The sequence below is a fragment of the Neophocaena asiaeorientalis genome, unplaced genomic scaffold (assembly GCF_003031525.2).
Source record: "Neophocaena asiaeorientalis asiaeorientalis breed wild unplaced genomic scaffold, Neophocaena_asiaeorientalis_V1.1 scaffold500, whole genome shotgun sequence".
Lineage (NCBI taxonomy): Eukaryota > Metazoa > Chordata > Mammalia > Artiodactyla > Phocoenidae > Neophocaena > Neophocaena asiaeorientalis.
Genome location: NW_020171810.1, coordinates 160,140 through 171,640, shown reverse-complemented (window position 1 = coordinate 171,640; position 11,501 = coordinate 160,140). Strand labels below are relative to the sequence as shown.

Below are 11,501 nucleotides of genomic sequence, written 5' to 3'. Positions count from 1 at the left end.
GAACTGGAAACGCACCGACAGGGAAACCAGCACTTTACTGGGGATTAGATTCATGGAGAGAGTGTTAGCTGAGACCCCAGGACTCTAGAACTCAATCATTTAGAAGGAAAACAAAATTTAAATATTGCTGTTGAAAGGAAGGTTGTGGGAGAAAGTACAGTCTTCTAGTTCAATTAACAGAAAAATCATTTTCCCTGGTTGTGTATGAATAATAAAAACACTGCTTACTATGTGCGAAGCACTGTTCTAGGTGCTTTATAAAAATTAATTCACTTATTCCTCATAACAAACCCACGAGGTTGTTACTGTTTTTGCCACCACTTTACAGGTATGGAGGGTGAAGCACAAAGAGGTTGCTCGAGGTAAGTAGGTCTGTGCTGAGGCAAGGGCCCAGAATCAGAAGATTTGGGTCCCAGTGCCTCCATTTATTGCTTCTGTGAATTTACCCCCTCTGACCCTGCTTTCTGGGTTTTTTTTTTTTTGGAATTTTATTAATTTTTTTATACAGCAGGTTCTTATTAGTCATCAGTTTTATACACATCAGTGTATACATGTCAATCCCAATCGCCCAATTCATCACACCACCACCACCACACCCCCGCTGCTTTCCCCGCTTGGTGTCCATGCGTTTGTTCAGTACATCTGTGTCTCTATTTCTGCCCTGCAAACTGGTTCATCTGTACCATTTTTCTAGGTTCCACATATATGCGTTAATATACGATATTTGTTTTTCTCTTTCTGACTTACTTCACTCTGTATGACAGTCTCTAGATCCATCCACGTCTCAACAAATGACCCAATTTCTTTCACTTTTATGGCTGAGTAATATTCCATTTTATATATGTGCCACATCTTCTTTATCCATTCGTCTGTCGATGGGCATTTAGGTTGCTTCCATGACCTGGCTACTGTAAACAGTGCTGCAATACCTGTGAAGTGCATACTGTAATCCGGGCCTACTTATGAGGCAGGATGTGCGGGTGCTTTGCAAACAGTGCATTGTGATACCAATGGAAAGTGTTAATATTTAAGTGAAGGAGGGATGCATTCCAAGGCCAAATTCAAACCAAAATGAGAAAATGACAAGCTTGGTTTGACTTGCAGAATTTAATGGGCTTGCCACCCACGGAGAGGCAAAGATGGAATCGTAGTTAAATTGTGGGCTTTGGAGTCAGATGGATCTAAGTTGGAATGCCAGCCCGGCCATTAATTAGCTCTGTGACCTAAGTCACATAACATTTCTGATACTGCATGGCTGATTTACTCATCTGTAAAATGGGCCTATTCCACTCCCCACAGAGCAGTTGTGAGGATTAAATGAGATGTCCTTAATACTGTGCCTGCAAGGTGTGAGTGCTCAGTAGAATGTAGATAGGGCTATTATTTTTTCTGTTTTTTTTTTTTTCCTCCCCATCCTCTGTGTGTCTTTATATTCCCCCAGAGATAGCCTCACCATGAGCGGGGAACTGATCAAGAAGTATGTGGCAGCCATGGTGCTGAGTGCAGCTGGAGATGCCTTGGGGTACTTCAACGGGAAGTGGGAGTTCCTCCGGAATGGGGAAAAGATTCACAGGCAGCTGGCCCAGCTTGGCGGTTTGGATGCCATAGATGTGGAGAGGTGGAGAGTCAGTGATGACACGGTGATGCATCTGGCCACGGCAGACGCTCTCCTGGAAGCCGGCAAAGTCTCGGACTTGGCTCACCTGTATTCCATCCTTGCTAAGCATTACCAAGACTGCATGGGAGACATGAATGGCCGGGCACCAGGTGAGAGCAGCCAGTGGAGGTCCTGGGCAAGTGGAGAATAAACAGGCCCAAGGAAATCATTAAAAATGTTGAATGAGATTTAAATATCAAGGAGACATTAGTTTTTATAGTTGTTTCAGAAATAGAAACAACCTGAATGTTCTGTAATTTATTTAATTATGGTGACACATCTGCAGCCATTTAAATTATGCAGATAACTATTTACCAATATGGAAAGATATTGTATATTAAGTTAAAAAAATTAGGTTACAAAACACTATCTTATGAACCCATTTTCTTTTTTTTTTTTAAACATCTTTATTGGAGTATAATTGCTTTACAATGGTGTATTAGTTTCTGCTTTATAACAAAGTGAATCAGCTATACATATACATATATCCTCATATCTCTTCCCTCTTGCATCTCCCTCCCTCCCACCCTCCCTATCCCACCCCTCTGGGTGGTCACAAAACACAGAGCTGATCTCCCTGTGCTATGTGGCTGCTTCCCACTAGCTATCTGTTTTACATTTGGTAGTGTATATATGTCCATGCCACTCTCTCACTTTGTCCCAGCTTACCCTTCCCCCTCCCCTTGTCCTCAAGTCCATTCTCTAGTAAGTCTGCGTCTTTATTCCCATCCTGCCCCTAGGTTCTTCATAACCTTTTTTTCTTTTTAGATTCCATATATATGTGTTAGCATACGGTATTTGTTTTTTTCTTTCTGACTTCATTTTGTATGACAGACTCTGGGTCCATCCATCTCACTATAAATAACTCAATTTCATTTCTGAACCCATTTTCATTAAAAGTATATATGTATATCTCTGTTGGGAGAGGTCTGGAAGAATATACACAAAGATGTTAATCATTGTATGTGGGTGATAGGGGTATTTATAGTTTCTTATTTTCGTTTTACTTATTTATAGCTTCTGAGTTTTCTTTAATAAAGAAAAATTTTTTTCCTTTTAAAGAAGACTGGAAAAGGTCGTGTAGAGACCCCTTTTCTGGTTCCAGGTTGCTCACAAGTGGTTCCTGCTCACTTTGGGAACTTTTTACAGCCACTTGGGCCACCAGCTGATGTGAATCACCTTTCCCCCAGCTCCTCCTGTATTAGTTAGCTTGACCTGCTGTAACAAAATAACCTCAGACCGGCTGGCTTAAACAACGGACATTTATTTTCTCACTGTTTTGGAAGCCAGAAGCCTGAGATCAAGGTGTCGGTTTCATTTCTTCTGAAGGAGACCTTTCTCTTTGGCTTGCAGACAGTTTCCTTCTAGCTGTGCCCTCTCACAGCACACATTCCTGGTGTCTCTTTGTGTCTCCAAATTTCCTCTGCTTATTAGGACACTGATCAGACTGAATTAGGGCCCACCCTAACATTCTCATTTTAACTTCATCACCTCTGCCCTATCTCCGATTAGGGCCCACCCTAACATTCTCATTTTAACTTCATCACCTCTGCCCTATCTCCAAATACAGTCACATTCCGAAGTACTAGGGGTTAGGGCTTCAACATATGAATTTGGGGGAATACAATTCAGCCAATAACACCTCCTGATGAAAAGCTCCCTGCTCCATAAACCTAGGGGCGTCTAGTATAAGTACTCTGGTGTAAGTAAGGCACAATGTTGCTCTGGGATTTGGGGTTTGGGGTTTGGAGTTTGGGGATATTCATCATCCTACTTTTTCGCTTTCCCTTTCCATCAAGGAAAGCTGGAGATGGGGCTTGGTTCTCTCATCCTGCGGGGGCTTCGCTTTGGGGTACACTGACCCATGCCCTACCGGACTCTCCCCAGGAGGCGCCTCAATGCAGAACGCCATGCTGCTGGAGCCAGACAAAGCCGATGGCTGGAGGATTCCCTTTAACAGCCATGAGGGTGGCTGCGGGGCTGCCGTGCGGGCCATGTGCATCGGTCTCCGGTTCCCTCACCGCAGCCAGCTGGACACCCTGATCCAGGTGAGCGTCGAGAGTGGCCGGATGACCCACCACCATCCCACAGGCTTCCTGGGAGCCCTTGTGTCTGCTCTTTTTACAGCTTATGCTGTGAACGGCAAGCCTCCCCAGCAGTGGGGAAAAGGACTGATGGAGGTGCTACCGGAAGCTAAAAAGTACATGGTCCAATCAGGCTACTTCGTGGAGCAGAATCTTCAACACTGGTAAGTTCGTAGGTGCACGCTCCTGCTAGAAGATGGTTGAACCTGTGTGTGCACATGCGTGCATGTGTATGCCTGAAACTCATAGATCATAGCAACCATCCTGGTTCTCACCATCCAGTTCTGTCGTCCACCGCATCCAGCTGCCTCCCCACCCACCTGCTAAGGATTTCAGGTACAGTCCCAGTGGTGGTGGCCACCAGGTCGCCAAGTGAAGACCTCAGGGAGGTCTTCCCTCATGTGTAGGGATCCTGTTCTCTATAGTTTTTGTGGCTGTTCTTATTTTTTTTTCTGGCCACACCACGTGGCATGCAGAATCTCAGTTCCCTGACCAGGGATTGAACCCATGCACCCTGCAGTGGAAGCACAGAGTCTTAACCACTGGACCACCAGGGAAGTCCCTATGGCTGTTCTTTACTGAGATGAACTTCCCTGTTTATTTCCTGGAACTTGTTTTTTCAGTGTTGTCTTGACACACAATACTGTGAAATCCTTGGCTAAAATTATCTAGAGATAGGTTTTTCCACCAGCTAATTAATAAGTGGTAAGGCCACATCTTCCCCTTTTCTTGAATTCATTTCACATTCCCTTTCTTAGAATAAAAAGGTCCAGGGCTTCCCTGGTGGTGCAGTGGTTGAGAGTCTGCCTGCCGATGCAGGGGACACGGGTTCGTGCCCCGGTCCGGGAAGATCCCACATGCCGCGGAGCGGCTGGGCCCGTGAGCCATGGCCGCTGAGCCTGTGCGTCCGGAGCCTGTGCTCCGCAATGGGAGAGACCACAACAGTGAGAGGCCCGCGTACTGAGGCTTTCTAATGAAATCACCCATGGTCATGATGTTCCAAAGTTCTCTCTTAAAAAAAAATAGTAACCGTATAAGGGGATGATGTGTTAATTAGGTTGATGGTAGTGATCATTTCGTTATGTATATGTATATCAAATCATCATGTCATACAACCTTGAATATGTACAATTTTTGTTAAGAAAATAATATAAAGTAAATAATAAAATAAAATATATAATGACAGGCTAAATACATAAAGTTCACCCTTGAAAGTTGACACTTGCCATGATTCTTAACTCAGGAAAAACAAACCTTTATTTCTCACCTTTAACTTGCTGTATATCTTCTTTATGTAGCAACAGGTATCAATGCCTTATTGACATCATTCCTTAGCAAAAATGTATTGAATGAATGTCACTTAGAGCTCATTTTGATTTTTTTATATCATATGATTTTAGTACCAGAAGTTGAAGTCATCTTGGAGCTTTCCCTGCTCACGCATCTTCTGGTACCTTTCCTAATGGCTTTTGACTTTATTTTTTCAATTGACTGTAGATTTTTTTCCTTCCTACAGGTCTTACTTCCAAGACCAATGGAAAAAGTACCTAAAACTCAGAGGGATTTGGGATGGCAGATCAGCCCCTACCTTCCCCAAGCCTTTTGATGTGAAGGAGAGGGATCAGTTCTACACCTCCGTGAGCTACTCTGGCTGGGGCGGCAGCAGTGGACATGATGCCCCCATGATTGCCTACGATGCCATCCTGGCTGCAGGAGACTCCTGGGAGGAGCTTGCCCACCGAGCCTTTTTCCACGGTGGAGACAGTGATTCTACAGCTGCCATTGCTGGCTGTTGGTGGGGAGCGATGTATGGTTTTAAAGGAGTGAGTCCCTTCAACTATGAGAAGCTAGAATACAGAAACCGGCTGGAAGAGATAGCTAGGGCTTTGTATTCTCTTAGGTCAAAGGAAGATACGTAACTACCCTTTAGGGAGAAGTGACATTCATTTCTGGTGGTTTCTCCTCTTGTGTAGTCCCTTTTCTGCTCAGTTTCACTTTTTTCAAAGTCAAGAGTCTTAACCTTGTACTCAGGGAATTTTGAGATAACAGTCCCTTGGGTACCTGAAGGTCAGTCTTTCCAAACTTATTCTGTCCTCGCCCCCCACCCCAAATCTACCCCTCTTCCTATCCTGAGGAGTCTTTATCTCAGTTCATGGCATCAGCCTCTCCCAAATTAGAAATCTCATAGCCTCATATCGAGTCTTCATTTTTACCATCTGATCTTTCGCTAAGTTTTTTTCTGTTTGCTTTAGGGTGGGTTCCCCAAAGTGGACTCTGAGACAAGGATTTGAGTGCAAGTAGTTTATTTGGGGGGTGATTCCAGGAAGCACTGTTAGGAGAATGGGGAAGTGAGACAGGGAAGGGAGGGGAGCCAGGACAAGGTGCGTTAATGAGCATGTTACCAACGTGGGCAGTTGGGACTCGGTCCGTCTGGGTCCTCTGCGTAAGGCACTCAGAGTTGTCCCACCGACTTCTATCCGATGTTGGTGGAGGACCACTCCCAGGCGTGCTAACTCCCTGGTGCTTCCTGGCCTGCCTCTTGCGCTAGCCAAACGTGAGTGTCCTCAGGTAAAGTCTCAGAGATGTTTGCAGTGGCAAGCTGTATGGCGCATGGGAACAGTGAGGGGTATATGTGGGGTCCCAATAGCATCTGCTGGTTGGTTCTACCTCCTAAATATCCTTCAAATCTGTTATTCTTTTACCTTTTTGCACCAAGTATGTTTCAGCTGGATTTCTGCAATCCAAGCTACTCAAGTCTGAGGAGAGGCTGCTCCTAGCTGCGCCCTCTCATTTCCTGGGCATGGCACTTGACATGGTGCCAGTTTGTTGTTGCCTATTTGCTTGCCTTTATTCTCCTCTAGACAGAACCTAGCCTGGTGCCTGGGCACACAGGAGATACTCAATCAGTATATATTAAATGAATGTTGTTTATTAGCCTCCTATCTGGTGCCTCTAATTCCAGTACTGCCTTCCTCATCGCCCTCCAGAGTGATCTTTACAAAGAACAAATTAATCATGCCGCTCTTCTAATCATGTACAATGAATACTCACCCCCTTTCTTCATTCCTCGGCGCTCTTCCCTCTCCTCTTTCCCTTTCGAGCCCCAGCTCAGGTAGCATCTCCTAGATGAAACCTGCTCTGACCGTTCAGGCTCCTCACTACACCCACAGCCTTCTGTCTCTAGCCCTCTCACCACACTGATCTTGTTGTGTGGTGATTGTGTGTCTTCTGGGGACGATCTCAGGCTACTTGTGAGGGCTTGTGTCTTATTCTTTTTGTGGCCTCCCCGTCTGGCCCATTAGAGAGACTCAGTATTTACTTTGGAAGTTCATCAATTTGTGTTGATGTGAATGCTTTCAACACGCAGTGTCTCATCTGCTTCGGACGCCCTCTGCTTCACGATCGTCAGGAGTGACCTGTGCCGGCCTGAAAGAGATATAGAGGGCTTGATGCTTTAACCAGGCCTGTGTGCTGACTTAAATGAGACAAAGCTCTCAACTCTGTATGTGAAGCAGGACTCCAGCAAAGGCATGAGGTTTATTATTCTTTTATACGTAAAGAAGAAAATTCCAAAGCTCTTTTTCTGGTTCAAAAAACTCTGATGTGAGCCGGGACGAAGTGAGAGAATGGCGTGGACTTATATATACTACCAAATGTAAAATAGATGGCTAGTGGGAAGCAGCCGCATAGCACAGGGAGATCAGCTCCGTGCTTTGTGACCACCTGGAGGGGTGGGATAGGGAGGGTGGGAGGGAGACGCAAGAGGGAGAGGATATGGGGATATATGTATATGTATAGCTGATTCACTTTGTTATACAGCAGAAACTAACACACCATTGTAAAGCAATTATACTCCAAGAAAGATGTTAAAAAAAAAAAAGCTCTGATGTGTATTTATATATTTCAGAAAACAGATGTGTTTTAAATATTACAACTAGGACAGCAGATTCTTCAGCAGGACAATCAGAATTGCAGACTTTAGGGGTGGGGATTTACAATTTACAGAACATGGTAATAACCTCTTAGATTCAGGTGTCTTAAATTCAGATGTAAAAGAAGACTTCTTTGTAGAAATATTTTGAGGACAGTTTCAGAATAATAGAAAGCAGTCAGTACATACATTTTTACACAAGATTCTTGAACAGAAGATTAACATGGAGACTCTCATGACTGTTTAGAATTTCCCACTGGATAAAAACTGACATTATAGTGCAGAATAGTGTGTGCTTTTCTGCAGCTGTAGGAGAAGAGGAAACATCTTTTCCTGGTCTTTCTGGGGTTTCTTTTACCAATAATCAGGAGAGCCTGAAGTTTTAAGGTGGAGAACTAGAATTCAGTTAGCACTGCCCAAACAGCAGAACTGAGATGCTTAAACGTTACAATATAGAAAAGGGAAGAAGAGTATTTTAACAAGTGGATTCTGTAGCATGACGTGTTTTACCTCTGTAACTGGTTTGGTGAATGGTCTGAATTTAGTGAGAAGTAAACATGGAATGATTTTCTTTTTCTCTAGCTACTGCCTTCATACATACTGCATTGAAGCTGCTTTTCCTGCCCCTAGCATCAACTTTTTGGTCTTGGGATGGGGGTGTGGTGGTGGGTATTAAAAACCCAGTCCAGTCCATCCCAGTCTAGCTTTTTAAAATTTCAGCTTTACTGAGGTATAAATGACATGTAAAATTGTAAGATATTTAAAGTGTACATTTGTGGTGATTTAATATACATTGTGAAAGGTTTCCCTTCATCTAGTTAATTAACATATCCATCACCTCACATGTTTATCTTTTTTTGGTGAGAGCATTTAAGTTCTACTCTTAGCAAATTTCAATTTCACAATATAGTGGTATTAACTATAGTCACCATGGTTTACATCAGATCCTCAGACCTTATTCAGCTTATAGCTGAAAGTTCGTACCCTTTTACCAACCTCTCCCTATTTCCCTCACTACCACTGCTTCCCCCAACCAGCCCCTGGCAACCAATTTTCTACTCTGTTTCTATGAGTTTGACTTTTTTTTTTTTTAGCTTCCACGTATAAGTGATATCGTGTAATATCTGTCTTTCTCTGTGGCTTATTTCACTTAGCATAATGCCCTAAGGTCCACTGATGTTGTCACGAATGGCACGATTTCTCATAGCTGAATAGTATTCCATTGTATGTATGTACTACATCTTCTTTATCCATTCATCAGTTGACAACCCCTTGAGTTGTGTCCATATCTTGGCTATCATGAATAATGCTGCGATAAACATGGGACATAGATATCTCTTTGTTACCCTGTTTTCATTTCCTTTGGATATATACCCAGAAGTAGGAATCCCAGTCCAGTGTGATCAATTCTAACACTTTAATGTCATGTCCTCCTTTCCCCCCACCATAGTCAGTCCCGGGCCCAGAGGACTTAGAGGAGAAATGGAGACATGGATGCCTCTTTCATTCCTTGCCTCCCTCTCTTGGGGTTCCCTGTCCCTCTCCAGTGTTGCCCTAGACCACCCTCACCAGTGGAGCCCTGATGGGAAAGGGTCAAGCCAGTCGTCTTCTGAGGGCTCTACTCAACCCAAGGGAAACTCATCCTTCCCGGTCACATCCACCACCGAGATTGCAGGCTGCCCCACCTGCTGCTGTCTACATTTCCCCCATCCATCTCAAATAGGACAGATTAGGAGGACGGATCAGGCTGCCTAGCAGACAGCCGAATTGGTAGCAGATGCCGCCGTCACCTTCATGCAGTCACCCTCACTCTCAGCTGGTAGCCCCCCTCATTTGGCTTTGTTGTGAGGGTGAGGTAGAGCACCACCTTTCCTTCCCTTTCAGGAAGGGATGGGAAACCCCCCCATAGAACTTAGGATTCTTGGGATTTTTTCCTTCAAACGGCTGATTTTCAGCTAGGGGAGGTGGGGAAGGGAGGTCTCCTAGAGCAGTTCTGCTGCCTCCTAGTAAGTCCCACTGGGATTTGTCTTTCCAAGGCCTTCCAGTCTCTTTAGAATGTAGTGGCGGAGGTGTGTGCATGGCGGTGAACGGGGTCCCGGCAGGGTAGGAGGGTGGAGACGTAGCATTTTTTCTTTGCTAGTAGGACTTCAGCTGCAATTGGAGACAAGAGATAGCGTCTTTTTAAGATCCTGTTCTATTTGCTATGCAAATTCTCACTCTTCACAGCAGTCACAATTCAGAAAGAGATCAGACTTTCAGACTCCTTCTTCTCAAACCTCAAAACCTCCTCTCCAAACCTGACTCTCAATTGGCAGCTTTGCTTCCTATTTCTCTGAGAAAATAGAAGCCATCGAAAGAGAACAACTGTCACACCCATCCTCACCTCTGTCTCCACCTACCCGCACCTGGGCTCCTGGGCTCTGCCTTCTCTCCTGACTGTGAGTGCTGGGGTGTGTGTGTGTGTGTGTGTGTGTGCGTGAGAGAGAGAGAGACAGACAGAGAGAGAGAGATACAGAGAGAGAGAGAGAGAGAGAGGAGGGAGGACCAGAATGAACAGAGGAAAGAGACAACAGACTTAATTATATGCATAATGTTAGAGTAAATTTAAAAGATGACCTGAATGACAGTATGAACTTGTTATGCTAATCAAGTTAACATCTGTGCTCTGAAAAACAGAATAGGTCATGAGTAACATTACAGGGATTAATGGTATTTTTTGACCTGCTAAATGATGGTACTTCATTTGCTTTCTTTGGTACCTAAGATTGCTAGATGTTACTAGAAGTCTTGGCAATATATACGTTTTTAAGATCTGCATTGGCCTCATCTGCCCTTCTGCAAGCTTCTTCAACCACACATTCTCCATTTCCTCTTCTGTCTCCACCTCTCCAGGGCAAGTAAATGTGCATCTTTTTAAAACAGCCAGAGCTACTGGGGGTGGTGAGGGAGGGAATGGAGACTCTGATGATTTCACTCACAGTCAACCATCCCAGTGGATCAGCTCCTCAGGGAATGGGGTCTGGTTAAGGACCCAGGGGTCATCTAGGCACGGCAGAGAGGGCAGTCTTGCCATCATTTTCTCATCCCTGGGGTTTCGGTTTGGGGATATTGACACCTAGGGAGTTGGTGAGACTCTCTCCTTTGGGGAAGGAAAGACAAGAGGAGGAAGAAAGAGTTGCTGTGCGTCAGGTAGTTTACTAGAGCTTGTTAACAGGTGAAGAACTGGGGCTCAGAGAAGCTGCCATCCATCTGAAGTCACACGGCTGGGATGACATGGAGCTGGAGTTTAAACCCAGGTCTGCTTGTCTCCAATCCTACCACACTAATTGTTGGCTATAATTAGAAAATGTTTCCTTAGACAAAGCCAAAATGAAACCCAGGAGTGAGATGGTGCTGGCAGCAGCCTGTGGCCTCTCTCCACCTTCCCACAACTATGAGGTGACATCAGAAGGAAAGATGGTGGTGGGTTTGAGATGCACGTTGGGGGCAGGGGTAGGAGTGGGCAGAGCTGAGCCCAGCTGAACCCGTGGAATGGGCAGATGGGTCACTTCCAGCCAGTTTCTTCCACCACTTAGAAGGCACGACAAGGGGACCCCCGGGGTGTCCTCTTCCTTCGAGCTTCTCGGGGAATCGCCCTACAGTACTGCACACCCGGCAACAAGCTCTCAAGGTTCACAAGTCATTTTACTTTGAAGTTAGCAGATCTCAGGGAACAAAAACTAAACCATAGAATTTGGCATTAAACTGTCATTTAAAAGCTGCAATTTTCAGTCTTTCTCAAAATTTGGAGGCCTGGAGACACCTGTGATACATTTTCCTGACAAGTGTA

At 44.8% G+C, this 11,501-nt stretch overlaps 2 protein-coding genes across 2 annotated transcripts in view; both read left to right on the top strand.

Moving 5' to 3' along the window:
* Positions 1-323: 323 nt before the first annotated feature.
* On the top strand, positions 324-7,451 carry ADPRH (ADP-ribosylarginine hydrolase). Its single transcript, XM_024764321.1, has 4 exons — positions 324-362; positions 1,442-1,767; positions 3,545-3,905; positions 5,258-7,451. Exons 1-4 carry the CDS (start codon positions 331-333, stop codon positions 5,658-5,660), a joined length of 1,122 nt encoding a protein of 373 aa, XP_024620089.1. The 5' UTR covers positions 324-330; the 3' UTR covers positions 5,661-7,451.
* A 2,573-nt stretch (positions 7,452-10,024) lies between these two features.
* PLA1A (phospholipase A1 member A) overlaps positions 10,025-11,501 on the top strand; it is a 38,373-nt gene continuing 36,896 nt past the window's right edge. The window contains exon 1 of the mRNA XM_024764478.1: positions 10,025-10,110. The gene's annotated coding sequence lies outside the window, so the exon portion shown is untranslated. The remainder of the gene's footprint in view (positions 10,111-11,501) is intronic.